At 36.6% G+C, this 15,971-nt stretch overlaps 2 protein-coding genes across 4 annotated transcripts in view; one reads left to right on the top strand and one right to left on the bottom strand.

Annotated features, from left to right (window-relative positions):
- HELZ (helicase with zinc finger) overlaps window positions 1–15,971 on the bottom strand; it is a 268,807-nt gene that overhangs the window by 214,245 nt on the left and 38,591 nt on the right. For all 3 annotated transcript variants that reach the window (XM_077163622.1, XM_077163623.1, XM_077163625.1), the window contains exons 4-5: window positions 5,745–5,972; window positions 3,259–3,295 (exon numbers count right to left, since the gene is read on the bottom strand). In XM_077163622.1, the coding sequence (XP_077019737.1) occupies window positions 3,259–3,295; window positions 5,745–5,954 (247 nt within the window). In that variant the 5' untranslated portion in view covers window positions 5,955–5,972. The remainder of the gene's footprint in view (window positions 1–3,258; window positions 3,296–5,744; window positions 5,973–15,971) is intronic.
- LOC143686554 (uncharacterized) overlaps window positions 9,653–15,971 on the top strand; it is a 45,602-nt gene continuing 39,283 nt past the window's right edge. The window contains exons 1-3 of the mRNA XM_077163248.1: window positions 9,653–9,660; window positions 11,869–11,947; window positions 12,875–12,962. Of these exons, the coding sequence (XP_077019363.1) occupies window positions 9,653–9,660; window positions 11,869–11,947; window positions 12,875–12,962 (175 nt within the window). The remainder of the gene's footprint in view (window positions 9,661–11,868; window positions 11,948–12,874; window positions 12,963–15,971) is intronic.

Here is a 15,971-nt window from a genome sequence, read left to right as displayed (position 1 = left end):
ATATTACCAAGCTTCCTTCCACTTCATATTCCACCAAACAATTCATTTCATTACAACTTTATCAGCATTCTTTAAGCTCTTATTTTGGTAATCCAAGATTTGTAAAACAGAACCTAATTTTAAAATGCTAAGTAAAACAATTAACAGGAAAAAATGGAACATTTTCCCATATATTCTTTTTCCAGCAGCATTTATTCTTCTGTGACTTTTCATAAACATTTAACCTTCTGGGACTTCTGTTTCCACATTTTCAAAATGAGAAGACTGGATCAACCTTACTCAAAGAAAGGAAAATTAAAAAGAGACTCTTTCTCATACATCATGGTGTCAATGGGATTATAAAGAACGGGCATTATTCCAGCCAATCCTAAAGAACACCTAGGGCAATATATAAGATTCCACAAGGGTTCCATGCACTATTGTAACTTTCCAGAAACCTACAACCTCCAGATGGGTCCTTGATCCATATAAGTCCTGACACCTAGCCCAGCCTCTCCAGAACATCAGACAGTTTCACTTCCCTACCCCATATTAGTGACAGACCCTTCCAATATCAAAAATTTATAATTGCCATAGTCCAAACAACCCCAGAGAGAGGTATGGAAAGATCAAAGGTGATAGTGGAATTATACATAGAAGACAGGACTTAACAAATGAATATGAATGCTGAATCAATAAATTGATATCTCTTTTAGTCTCCAATATTTTAGAGCAGCTAGAAGTAAAAACCTAAAATCATGAATTTGTAACCCATGTCAAAGTCTGAAATATGTTCTACAACTAACTGCAGTGTTGCGCTTTGGTTTATAGCTTTTTTGTATATAAGTTATTGTTCACAAAAAAAAAAAAGAAGGAAAAAAAGTCGATTGTGATGATAAAGTATTTAAGCCCTCTAGCCTCCTATATTCTGGAGCAGCTAGAAGGAAAAATATGAGGATCATATGGTAGTCCATGACAAACTCTGAGATCTATTCTGTAACCACTTTTTGAAGAGTGCTTTGAAAACTACTGCTTTTTAATTTCTTTCCCTTGTTTATATGTTATACTATACAACAAAAAAAGTTAAAAAAAAAAAAAAAAGAATGGACATTCTCGTAATTCTCATACACTGCTGGTGGGCTGCAGGCAAAAATTAATCTGACAGCGTTTATTAAATTTTTAAATACAGATTCCTTAACCCGATATTCAACTTTTAAGACTACCCTATAGAAACAAAGACTTAATGGACTTATGATGACAAACTAAAACTATCTGAATGCCCATCACCATGGAAGTGACTAAATAAATGATGGCATATCCATACCATGGGATTTAAGCCACAATTGGAGCTAGTGTATTGATTTGGAAAAATATCTATGATATATTGGAAAATAAGAAAGTACACTGCTTTATGTTGATCACACTATAATTTTTTTTTTTTTAACATGGCAGGCACCAGGAAACGAACCCAGGTCTCCAGTATGGCAGGTGAGATCTCTGTCACTGAGCCACCATTGCCAGCCCTGATCACACTTTAATTTTAAAAAATGATTTTTAAGGTAAAAACATATTATATATTATAAACACAGAGATATGTTTATAATATAAACATACATTCATTACTATAGAGAAGGATGTGGAAGATACAGCAAACTAATAACAACGATTTCTTCAGATGGGGGAAGAAGGGGAAATTACTCCTTTCCCTGTATTGGTTTATTGATAATGTAGAAATGTTCGCAGATAGCAGGATCTGTGTGTGTGTGTGTGTGTGTGCGTGTGTGTGTGTTAAGGAAGATTGTATCAGATGTTTATGAAATTCTAATTAACTCCTAAAGAGCTAATTAAAGTCACTGGTTTTTTAATAAATGGTTAAATTATGTTCAATATATCACAGGAGAATATATTTTGTAAGAGTTACAACAACAACAAAAGAGTTAACACCTCTAATAGATTAGACATAAAGGAGTAAGTCTTAGTAGAAAAAAAATTAACCTATGTTAAATACCTCATCTCCCCCCAAATTCTGAATAAATGAAATATTATATTATCCAAACCACTGAGCTGCATAAAAAACTTCACCAAGAGTCTGTGAGAATATACACTGAACTCTCCTCCCACTTGCTCCAAGATTCATTCTCATGAACCGGTAGCAGTCAAGAAGAAAAGGACTCCTATTCTATGAGTACTAAAAGAACAGGACTGTTATTAATCTCAATTTTCTGCCCCAAAGAAAACAGATGAAAAAGCACTAAAGAAGTCAGTCTCCTTTCTCTAAGGAAAATCTTCCAACGGAAGGGTGAAAAAATTTAGAAAGGATACCCCTATCCTGTCGATGTATCTAAATTTAATATTTTAATATGTGTTATATTTCTTAAAATCTGGCTTGTATCAGCTGAAATTACACAAACATAAAAAGGATGCTATCAATCTTCCCAGAGAAGGGATGGGATGCCAACAATCAGGGGCAGCAACACTATTCATGAGTGTACCAGAGAGAGCGAAAAGTTATCATCCACATTAGTCACCAGTCACCACAGTAAGGTGGTTTTTAAAAAAAATATCATAATCATGGGATTCAGAAAGCATACTTGACCAAAAGGTGGGAGAAAGAAATGTGACAAAATAAATTTTTAGTGGCTGAAACCTTTCAAACAGAGTTAAGAGGTTATCCTGGAGGCTATTCTCATGCATTATATAGATATCCCTTTTTAGTCCGTGGTGTACTGGAGTGGCTGGAGGGAAGTACCTGAAACTGTTGTGTTGTGTTCCAATAGCCTTGACTCTTGAAGATGACTGTACAATTATATAGCTCTTACAGTGTGACTGTGTGACTGTGAAAATCTAGTGGCTGATCCTTCCTATATTCAGGGACTAACACATGAGTAAAAAAACATGGACAAAAAGATAAATAAATAATAGGGGGGAGGTAAAGGTTAAAAAAATTTGGGTAGATTGCAATACTAGTGGTTAATGAGAGGAAAGGATAGGGGGTATGGTGTGTATGGGTTTTTTTTTTCTTGTTATTTATTTTTCTGGAGTGATGGAAATATGCTAAAAATGATCATGGCGATGAATACACAACTATGTGATGATATTGCAAGCCACTGATTGTATACTTTGGATGCACTGTATGTGGGTGAAGATTATCTCAATAAAAATATTTTTTTATATTATAATCACATTTGAAATTAGCAATTATAAAAATACAACTGCAAACATTGCTCAATTATATAATTCAAAACCTTCAATTCAGAACAGTCCAATTTGTAAACGTACCATGTCTACAATCTTCATCAGCTTGCCCATAGTTTTTCTGCAAAACAAAAGATACAAGAGAAAATTAAATAGCCCAAGGGCTGCTTTTAACATAGATTTTATCCAAAAGAAGCTATTTTGTTTCAAAATGTAAACCTTAATGTTCCAAATTTAATATGCACAGAGCAAAACTACTTCATATGCTACCTGAGGATTACAAGATACTCTACAAATAAACATCACACTATACTTCCCTGGTCCATTCACTCACACTCCTACTTCTCACCTTCTCTAATCTCAAATCACCAATCTCATCCCCCTTCTTCACTCTCAGCTAACTCTATGAAGCCATGAGATGTCACTACATCTACCTGCCTCCCAGCATCTAAGCATACATTCTATGCCTTCTGCTTGTCACCAGATGAGCTAGCCTGCTCTTGTCTAAAGCCAACCCTAGCACCTGTGTAGATCTTGCTCTGTCACCTACTCAAGAACATCAGTCCAGCAAGCTTCCTCTATTCTCTCACATCATTAATTTTTTTGCTTTCCACTGGTTCATTTCTATAAACACACAAACATGCCATTATTTCTTTCATCTAAAAAAAAAAAAACATCCTTCTCTTCACTTTACTTCTCTCACCAGCTACCACTCCATTTTCTTTGCACCTCTTTGTGACAAAACTCAAGAGTTGTCTGCAGTCATGTCTCAAAAATCCCTTTCCTGTGATTCTCTCTTAAACCCTCTTTAATCAGACTTTTACTACCAATACATAGAAATCGCTCTCACTGAGGTCACCAATGACCTTCACTGTATCCAAATAGATACACAGTCTTTATTCATAGATACCTATTTATATATGGCCATGGCTCAGTCAATTCTCAATTCATCTGTTAGTAGCATTTGACTCTATTGAACAAACCCTCATTTGATACACTTTCTTCACTGGCTTCCATAACATCTTGCTCTCTTGGTCCTCCTTCTACCTTACAAGTTGCTCTTAAGGCTGCTTTCCTAGTTCCTCTTCTTCTCCCCAACCTCTTAACACTGTAGTGCCACAAGACTAAATCCCTGGTCCTCTCCTCTTCTCTATCTGCACTCATTTCCTTAGTGATTTTACCCAAACTCAAGACACCATATATTTCTATGTGACAAAGACTCCTGAGTTACTATTTTTTGTTCAGACCTTTTCTCAAACTCCATACTTGCATATCCAACTGCTTATTCACAATCTCTACTTGGATATCTCAATGACATATTAAACTCAGTATATCTAAAACTGAACTTCCATCTTTCCCCACAAAACCTGTTTGCCATCCACAACCTTCTCATCACAGTTGAAGGAAACTCCATTCTTCCAATTAAAAAAAAAAAAAGAAAACCTCAAAGTGTGTCATCTGTGACTATTCTCTATCTCTCATTCCTTACATTTAATCCATTAGGAAATCTTATTAGTTCTACCTTTGTATTATAACTAAAACCTAGCTACTTCCTACTATCTCCACTGCTACCATTTTAGTCTGAGCCACTGTTTATCTCTGACCTGGATATTCCAACAGCCTCTAAACTAGTCCCCATATATCTACTTTTATCCCTTTAAAGTCTATTCTCAACACAAAAGCCAAGGCTATTCCTGTCAAATCAGATAATGTAATGCCTCTGCTCAAAATCCCACAATAATTCCCTATCTCACAGAGTAAATAACCAAAGTCCTAACAAATGACTTACAGGCCCCACAAATATTCAGCTCCGTTACCTCTCCAAATTCACCTACTACTATTTTCCCCTTCTGTACTCAGCCACATTGGCCTCCTAGTTGTTCTCAAATGTGGCAAGCATGATCCTTCTTCAGGGTTTTTGCACTAACGTTCCTTCTATCTATAATGCTCTTCCTCCAGATTTTCACATGACTCTCACCTCCTTCATATCACTTCAGTGAGGCCTGCCTTGACAACTTCATATAGTCATGTATGTGGTTTAAAACCACAGCCCACTGCCAACCCCAGTACTCTTGATCTCCCTTACCCTTTTTATTTTTTTCATACAGTTACTACCTTCCAAAAATCTTCATTATTTACTTATTTATAACGTATACTGTTTATTGTTTGTTCCCCTACCAGAAAAAGTACCATGAAGAAGGGATCTTTCTCTTTCACCAACATACATCAAGTACCTACAATATGCATTTAATCAACATTTGTTGAATAAGTGAATAATCCAAAATGTTATACAATAGTACAGTTTTCAAAGTTTAAAAACACAGTTGCGGGTACACGGGTGATTCAGTGGTAGAATGCTTGCCTTCCATGCGGGAGACCCAGGTTCGGTTCCTGGACTGTGCACCCCTCCCTCCTCCAAAAAAACACAGTTGCTTGCCATGAAAGATATTTAGCAATCATCAGCCAGTCCAGAGTTAGATGACTGTATAGGAATGACCAGCAGTAGTACCCAGTCAATGAAAAAAGTCACTTTACATGGTTCATCTTTGACTAATACAGCATTTACTTACCAGTTGCAAAAATGAGGCAATTCTATAAAGGAGACTCTCTATTTTGATGCGTTCTATCTCCAATGGACATGGCCCTGTGAAGTCTGCCATGGAGTACTGGCCTAGAGAAAGGAGGGCCTCTGTACAGTGCTTGAGGGCCATTTCATAATCTTGCCTTTTAAGTGATTCACATGCTTGTTCACATGACTTCTCGGCTCTTCTGTCTTCCATGACTCAGGGACAAAAATCCTAAAGACAGGGAGAAAGAACACATAAGAGAAGGTTTTAAAAATGATTAATTATACATTCTAGACCCATTCTTATCTCGGCTGGTTTAATTACCTCATTGGGTAATTAAAGAGTTACACTCAACTCTAGTTACACTCAACTAGCCTTTTGATCAAGATCACAGCTAAGTAACAGCTATTGATGCAACAAAATCTATACTTCTGTATTATGTATTATGATGCCTTGATGCAACATACCAACTACAAACCAGCACCATACCAAAAATACGTAAAATTCATAAATGAGACAAATGTATGAGGCAAGGCTTTGAATACCACAAAGCACAATAAGTCATTAAAGTTGTTTTGAACCAGATGTACAGAAGTATTGTATATCCAAACCTCCAAATTCCAGTTTCCCTGGTATCTTCTTGCAGTTCCGTGACTGTGAACGCAGAGAATCAAAATCTATACTGTGTATGATTTTTCCCCACTGATTAAAAAAAAACTGACTGTAAAGGAAGTTTGAACTGCCTATCAATTCAATTCAGTAAGCATTTCCTGAAGGCCAGGCCCTGTGCAAGCAGCACTGAATACAAAGATGGAATATGTCACCACTGCTTTCAAGAAACTCATATTCTAGTAGACAGGGCAAAGTGCCTCTCAAATGCACAATTACAAGACTTATTCCATTTGCCTAAAGGCATGAGCTGGCCTCAAAAGGTGAACAGGAGTTCACCACAAAGAAATGATAAGGAGAGCAAATGGGAGCTTTACAGAGCAGAGTTTAAGTAAAATCACAGAGGGTGGAAGTGCATGGCTTAAACACAAGATGGGTGAGAGGAAAGGAAGAGCTACGAATGACCCCAAATGCCACAACAAGAAGTGAAGAGGGCTTTATTCTATAGGTACTGGAGCAGAGTGTTAAGTGTTTAAACATATGTCATATATATATCCTATGAAGATTGGTTAGAAGAGGAAGAAACCGGAAGCAGGTATAGCCTTTATTAAGACATCAGTAAAATAGTCCAAATAAGAGATAATGAGATTCCAAATACACCTTCTCCCTAGCTATCTGCACCGCACATGGCAAGGAACAGAAGATGTGACCAGAGACCTAAAATCCTTTGACCTGACAATCACGAAACTGCTTCAGAGAAGTACTCTTGTTGAACCTCTCATCACCATCTCCATTAAGCTTATAGATTGCTTTTCTTGCCTGCATCTACCTTACTCACTTTCCTATTCTTTTCTATGTTCACAACTCAACAATTGGTCCCAAGGTACTTACCTGCCCCATTCTCCTTTTTCCCGCCAACATATATATATTCTCAGCCTGGCATCCCCAGCTTTGATAATAACGACCTGGCTCTATCCTCACCTAACTATTCTACAACCACCTGCTGCCTATACCCTCCAGTGAAAGATAAGGGAAGAAAGTTGTTCATGGGCAGTTAAAAGACAACAGTGGTGAGTGAAGGCAAGACAACAGATATCAGAAGAGGTCTAGCCCCTTTCCATTTTGAACTCTTCATATATCAAAAATATGTGGAAATTTTTTCAGCATTGGCACTACTGACATTTTAGGCTAGATAATTTTTTTTTTTTTTTTTTTTTTTTGCCTGGGAAGGCATTGGGAATTGAACCTGGATCTCCAGTATGGCAGGAGAGAACTCTGCCTGCTGAGCCACCATGGCCCACCCATTAGGCCAGATAAATTTTTATTGTGCATTGTAGGATGTCTAGCAGCATCCCTGGCCTCTGCCCTACAAAGCAATGGCACAACCGCCCCCCACTACTTGTGGCAAACAAAAAATTGTCTACAGATATTGGCAAATGCCCCTATGTGTGTGGGGGGAGGAGGGTAAAATTGTTCCTCACAGAGAAACACTGATATAGATAAGCAAGCATACAGTATTTCCCCACAGATAACAGTAATGGATAGTCGATAGATTAATTCATGAATACCAAGGCCTTAGAATCAGCAAATCTTTCCTACAAAATCCCAAACCCACATCTTGAAATACTAATCAACAGAATAAAGTTCAGAGCTCAGAAATAGACCCTCATACCTATGATCAATTGACTTTGATAAGGCTCCCAAGTCCACTCAACTGGGACAAAGCAGTCTCTTCAATAAATGGTGTTAGGAGAACTGAATTATCCATACCAAAAGAATGAAAGATGACTCCTATTTCACACCCTATTCATAAATTAACTCAAAATAGCTCTCAAATGAAAATGTAGGGAAATACCTTCAAGATCTAGTGATAGGCCACAGTTTCTTAAACTTCACCCCCAAAGCAAAAGCTATGAAAGAAAAAAACAGATAAACGGGAACTCTTCAAAATCAAATCCCTCAGTGCTTCAAAGGACTCTATCAAAAGGGAGAAAAGGTAACTGACTCAATGGGAGAAAATATCTGGAAACCACATATCTGGTAAGGGTTTGATATCCAGTATATTTAAAGAAATTCTACAACTCAACAATAAAAAGACAAACAACGCAATTAAAAAATAGGCAAAAGACACGAAGAGACCTTCTTCAAAGAGGAAACACCGATGGCTGAGAGGCACATGAAAAGATGCTCAGCTTCACTATTAGGGAAACGCAAATCAAAACCACAATGAGGTATATCTCACACCTACTAGAATGGCTGCTATTAAACAAACAGGCAACCATAAGTGTTGGGGAGGCTGTGGAAAATTTTGAACACTTATTCATGGCTGGTGGGAATGTAAAATGGTACAGACGCTGTGGAGGATGGTTTGGCAGTTCCTTGGAAGCTAAGTATAAAGTATATGACCCAGCAATCCCACTACTTGGGATATACTTGGAAAATCCGAGAGCAGGGACACAGACATTTAAACACCAGTGTTCACAGCAGCATTATTCACAATTGCCAAACAATGGAAACAACCCAAGTGTCCATCAACATGAGTGGATAAACTAATTGTGGTATACATATACACAATGGAATACTAGTCAGCAGTAAGAAGGAATGAAGTTCTGAAGTATGCTACTACATGGATGAAACTTCAAGTGAAATAAGTCAAACACAAAAGGACAAATATTTTGTGATCCTGCCGATTTAAACTAATTATAATATGTAAACCCACAGACATAAAATATGGAGTATAGGTTAACAAGATATAGGATGAGGCTGAAGAATGTTCTTAATATATGTAAAATTTTTAACTAAGGTGAACTTAAACGTTTGGAAATGGACAGAGATGATAGAAGCACAATAAATGTGAGAATAAATAACAGCGCTGAATGGTGTATGAGTGTGGTGGAAAGGGGAAGTGTAGAGTCATGTATGCCACCAGAAGGAAAGGTGGAAGTTAAAACATGGGAATGAATAACACAGTGAATCTTGTGGTGGACAATGTCCATGATTAACAGTAAAAATATAAAAAAATTATTTCATGAACTAAAGCAGATGTACAACACTATTATAAAGAGTTAATAATAGAGACGTATATGGAGTAACAGAGAGGTATATGAGGTAAATGCACCTATCGCAAACTATGGACCACAGTTAACAATAATATCTTAACGCTGTTTCATAACAGTAAAAAACATACCACACCAACACTATGGGTCAATAATATGAGGGGATAAGGAGTATGAGAGGATTAGAGTTTTCTTTTTTCATTTTTATTTCTTTTCTGAAGTAATCAAAGTGTTCTAAATTCGATCATGAAGCTGTATGCACAGCCATATGATACTGTGAACCACACTAACTGTATACTTTGGAAGGTTTCCATGCTGTGTGAATATATCTCAATAAAACTGCATTAAATAAAAAAAAGCACAGAGAGCAGCTAGAAGAACTGAAAATTGTGTAATTGTAACCTATACCAAACTCTGAAATCTGTTCTACAACTAAATTGTTATGCTGTGCTTTGAAATTCATTGCTTTTTTGTATACATGTTATTTTTCACAAAAAAGAAAAAAAAAGTCTATCATGATGATAAAAAAATATTTATTCTTTCTAGCCTCCCATGTTCTGGAGCAGCTAGAAGGAAAAACTTGATAGATGATGGTATGGTAGCCCATGACAAACTCTGGGATCTATCCTGTAACTACTTGTGGAAGAGTACTTTGAAAACTATTGCTTTTTTCTTTCTTTGCTTTGTACATATGTTATCACATACAATAAAAAAGTAAAAAAAAAAGAAAGAAAATATTGCTTATCAAAAAAAGCCAAACTAGGTGGTTGTGCTGGTTTGAAAGGATGTATGTACCCTAGAAAAGCCATGTTTTAATCATAATCCCATTTTGTTGAGGCAGAGTAATCCCTGTATGTTTGAAACTGTAATTAGATCATCTCCCTGGAGGTGTGATTTAATCAAGAGCGGTTCTTAAACTGGATTAGGTGACAACATGTCTCCACCCATTGGGGTGGGTCTTGATTAGTTTCTGAAGTCCTATAAAAGAGGAAACATTTTGGAGAATGAAAGAGATTCATAGAGAACAGAGAAGAAACGACATAGCCATGAGAAACAGCCCATAAGCCAGCAACCTCTGGAGATGGAGAAGGAAAACGCCTCCCAGGAAGCTTCATGAAACAGGAAGCCAGGAGAGAAAGCTAGCAGATGACACCTTGCTCACCATGTGCCCTTCCAGCTGAGAGAGAAACTGTGACTATGTTCTCCATGTGCCTTCTCACTTGAGAGAGAAACCCTGAACTTCATCGTCTTTCTAGAACGAAGTTATCTTTCCCTGGATGCCTTTGATTGGACATTTCCCTAGACTTGTAATTGGGACATTTTCTCAGCCTTAGAAATGTAAACTAGCAACTTATTAAATTCCCTTTTTGAAAAGCCATTCCGTTTTTGGTATATCGCATTCCAGCAGCTAAGCAAACTAGAACAGCGGTGCAATGGTGGTTCAGTGACAGAATTCTCCCCTGTCATGCCAGAGACCTGGGTTCGATTCCTGGAGTCTGTCCGTGCCCGCCCCCCTCCAAAAAAAAACATTAAAAAAGCCAAACTAATAATGTACAAGCTAAAAATCTTTCCTTGGGAGAGACTGCAGCACAGTGATCTAGGGCACAGGCTCTGGACCCAGAGAAACCAGCACATTACTTACAAACTCCATCATTCACCAGCCCATCATTCAACAGCTCTGTAGCCTGAGGCAAGCAACTTAACCTCAAGTATTTCAACTTGTTCACCTTTAAAATGGTAAGAAGACAACTAACCTCCTACAGTTAATATAAGGATAAGTAAAATGATGTATGTAAAGCCCTTAAAAGAATGCTTAGCACATAGTAAGTATTCAATAAATGTTAGCCATTGTTATTTCCTGAAATTTCAACATTTCAATTTATGTAAAGTAGAAATCACTTTACTGATCTCATCATAAAATACTGCATTTATAGAAAATAAAATATCACTGTATGTAAGAATGATTTTACCTACTTAACAGAGGAATGATCTTCTACTTATTTTCTCCATTTCAGTAGGCTGGTAATGCAAGAACAGCCAATACAGAAATAAGTACAATTGCACGTCACTGACAAAGACTAGTTAACCTCTAAGACTAGCAATGAGGGAGGATTACAAAGACAAATATCAACATTAGTCACTAAACATCAGCCACAGAGATCTCAACAACATTAATATATAAGTAGAGATTAAGGAAAGAAATTCATTTCAGGAGCTTTGAGGGGAACTGACTTAATTTATAGAGTTGATGTTATTGATACAGTTAGCACTGCTACCTATACATTAGGGTCAGCGACCTATCTCAGAAGTGGATATTAATGTTTCTACCACAAATACTTTTGTTAATTGGGTTCTGATAATTCATTTCCAACTAAAGCATATCCTAAGTTTATATGAGTACTTTGTAGTAGTGTGAATCTCAGTACAAGATAATTCTCTGTTCAACTTTTTTTTTTTTTCAGAAAACAAGACCTTGCTACACCTGCTCCTTCTGAAGAAGCCAGTGCACCTTCTCAAAAAATAAAAATAAAATCTGCCAAAGTGAGAAAATACCTCAGGCCATTCTAAAAAGGACTACAGAAAACATATAGTAAGAGATCTGTAACTACTTCTCCTATACTAGGCCAGCTCCCAGATATACCTCATCATGTGAGGTGTATCTGACACACAGATTCATCCATCTCTGTAGTATATGATACGGCCCCTCTGGTCAAAACAGCTTGATTTAAGAGCAAACACTAATCAAGCTGGGTCCAGAAGAGTCTCTCCTGTAGGAAATGAGAGGCCTAGAGAACAGAAGTCATGGAGTTATGTCACATGAATCACAGCAATGTAAGAAAAAGCACCACATTCACCCACTGTCGAGGTCCACCCTATCTGCCTTGTCTCTTTCTCTTCCTGTTAAAACTACCCAGGTTTTCACCAAGAGAACATAACACACTGTAACATTCTACACTCTCCTGTCCTTGGAGAACATTTACTTGGAGGGTGTGACTTCCTGGGTAAGAAAGCTGGAATTGAAACCAAAATTCTAATCCAAATTCATTAACTCCTATAATCTACTGCTGACCTGTAAAAAGAGATTACTACCACACAATGAACATTAGTTGTCTTAACACTGGGTATCCATTCCCTTTCTTGAGGGAGAAGCCACAATTTCCCTTTGAGAGATCACCTCTACTCTCTGCCTCCCTGAGCTTTATTAGGACCTGACTCTATCAGGGCTCCAGGAATAGAATGAGACAGGAACTGACTAATTAGAACCTCACAGCCCCTAACCCAGGAATTGGTTCAGGGAAGAACATGTGATGCCATAAGAGCCAATGAGACATCATGGGATTTTTGTTGAGACTTCTGGGAAAGAGAAAGTGCTCCTACTTCCTGCTGCATCTAAAACTTAGGAGGCTACAGAGGTTCAAATGTACCATGGCCATTTTTCTAACACAGTGCTTACTGATGTCTTTACAGCAAAAGGCAGAGCTGATTCATGAGGAAAAATTAAATCCTGATGATATCATTCAAGCCCTGAATCCAGACAGCTATGCCTGGATTTGCAGTTAGTTAATCTAAGAAATTTCATTCTAGCTTAAGGCAGTTTAGGCTGATATTTCAGGAACTTTGGACCAAAAAAGTCTTGAGATGTATTTATATATAATCTGATTAGTAACAGTTCATTAGGTGTGAAAAACCAAATGAGCTGATGTAAATAAAGTGTACTGTAAAACAGAGTACATACACATGATCATTAATAACAAGGGGCAGATAGTTTACTGGGAAAAAAAGAGGTGATCAGGGGAGATAAGTGATTTAGTACAACATTCGGTTATTCTGCTTCTTGAAAATATAATCCCAAGGCATTTGGCTAAACAATTTTATTATAAAGCTACTTCAGTAGTAAGAAAAAGAGCCACTTACTACATGCTTATTGTTGCCAGATGTTATTGAAAAAACTATGTAATCTAATTTAATTCTAACAATGACCCTATAAAGTGAACATTATTATTGTTCCCATTTTATATATGCAGGAAGAGAAACACAGAAAAGTCACCCACCCACAAAAACAGTTTAAATCAGAGGCAGGATTCATATCCAACCAGTTTGACACAACTCATATTTTTAACCACAATGATTCTGAACCCACAAGCAATGAAGATTCTTACGCTGTCACAATGGAGTAAAAACTGAAACTCCGGCACTCAAATCACAAAAGCATCAAATGTGACTCTAAAATATCACCACTTAAACTCTAGAATAGCATTAAAGACTAATTTCCTACATAGTTGTGCACTGTAAGCACTTATAATGTACTTATAAGTGTCACTTATAAAGTTACTCTACACCATCTTTATAGAATAGAAATTTCTTTTAAAATATAGCCATCTTTACAACTAATTATTGCGATGTGCTTTGAAATTTATTGCTTTTTTGCATATATTATTTTTCACAAAAAAGAAAAAATAAGTCGATTGTGATTATAAATGCACAACTATATGATGATATTGTGAAACACTGTACACGTTGGATGATTGCATGGTAGTGAATACATATCAATAAAAAATAAAAATAAATTTTTTTAAATGCCAACTAATGAATGATGAAATCAGAAAATCACCATTTGGCAACTAGCATATAATAATTCAACCAAAAAACATTAATGAATGCTAAAACTAGTGGTTAAAGTGTGATAAGGAATGGGATAGTTACACAATCTCACAGTACTGTCCCATAAAACCCTTAATTATGAAAGGAAAGAGAGTCACTTTACAATGGAGAAGCCTGCCAGGCTTAAACGATCAAAGTTAACATTACCAGGGACAGGGCAAATTGATATAATGTGCCTCTTACTAAAATGCACTGGAAGAACAGAGCATCCTGTTTTCTTCCTGTCAGAGACACATATCTAAATGGAATCATGAGGAGACATCAGAAAACTCCCAACTGAAGGACATTCTAGACAATAACTGACCTGTTATCATCAAAAGTATTAAGTTCGGTATGTGGATGATTCAGTGGTAGAATGCTAACGTGTCATGTGGGAGACCTGGGTTTGATTCCCAGCCCATGCATACCAGCACCACCACCCTTCTGCCCCCAAAAAAGTGTCAGGTTCATGAAAGTTAAAGACTAACCCACTATTCCAGACTTAAAAAGTCTAAAATCCATGTGAGATTCTGAACTGGATCCTTTTGCAATAAAGGTCATTAATGGGGTGGATAGATTGATAGATGGCCATTTTAGCCCACTTCAACAAAGAAAAAAAGTCAACAAATTGAACTTTATCAAAATTAAAAACTTTTGTTCTGCAAAAGACACTGTTAAGAGAATGAAAATACAAGCTAAAGACTGGGAGAAAATATACGTTAATCACATACCTGAAAATGCACTTGTATCAGAATATAAAAAAAAAGAACTCTTCAAAATTTAACAAGAAAGCAAACTCAATTAAAAGCTGGACAAAAGATTTCAACAGACACTTCACCAAAGATATAATGATGGCAAATAAGCACATGAAAATATGTTCAACATTATTAGCCATCAGGAAAATACAAATTAAAATCATGATTAGATACCACTACACACCTATTAGAATGGCTAAATAAAAATCAGTGATAATACCAAGTGCTGACAATGATGCAGAGTAACTGGAACTCTCATACACTGCTCTATCATATGGTACAGCACTACGGGAAAAGGGTTAGAAGTTTTTAAATAAAGTTAAATATGCACTAACTAGCAATCCTACCCCGGATATCTATCCTAGAGAAATGACAATTTCTTTTCATGCAAAAACCTGTTCACAAATGTTAATAACAGCTCTATTCATAACTCCCCAAATCTGAAAACAACCTAAATGTTCTTTAACAAGTCAGTGGACAAACAAGCTGAAGCATATCTAAACAATGGAAAACTATTCAAAAATAAAAAGGAACAAATTGTTTATGTATGCTTGGGCGAATCTCAAAGATATGGTGATTAGAAAAACCTCACCTCCAAAGGCTTACATACTATATGATTTTATTTATATGGCATTCTCAGACAAGCCTATAGGATGGTGAACAGATCAGTGATTGGCAGGGGTTATGGGGGAGGGGAGACTCCCCAAGGACTTTTTCTGGGTGACAGAACTGTTCTATACCCTGATTATGGTGGTGCATATGCAAACTGCACATGTGTTAAAATTCATAAAACTGTCCTCCAAAGGGGAAAAAAAACTATTTTTTACTATATGACAGTTTAAAAACTAAAAAGTTTTAAATTATTTTTAAAATGAGTCCCGACGTTACAATAGCCATGGTTTTTAAAAACTGAAAAGAAATAGATTCAGAAGAATACCTTTATTGTTGCTAAATGGAAAATTCATTCATTTTTCTACCTGAGTATATATAGGCTGGAGGGTCAGGAAGAATATCTTCAAACAGAACCACCATCCAGATCACCTGACACAAAATTTAAGATATTTCTGAAGAATTCCTTCATGGTTAGATAGTTGGTCCAGGACCAAAAGCAAATATTAAAAGAAGAACAAAATCAGCACTATTTCACAGAGGCAGTTCGCTGACTTAGC

The sequence above is a fragment of the Tamandua tetradactyla genome, chromosome 6 (assembly GCF_023851605.1).
Source record: "Tamandua tetradactyla isolate mTamTet1 chromosome 6, mTamTet1.pri, whole genome shotgun sequence".
Lineage (NCBI taxonomy): Eukaryota > Metazoa > Chordata > Mammalia > Pilosa > Myrmecophagidae > Tamandua > Tamandua tetradactyla.
Note: the sequence above shows the minus strand (reverse complement) of the source record. Positions and strands in the feature narration are given on the sequence as shown.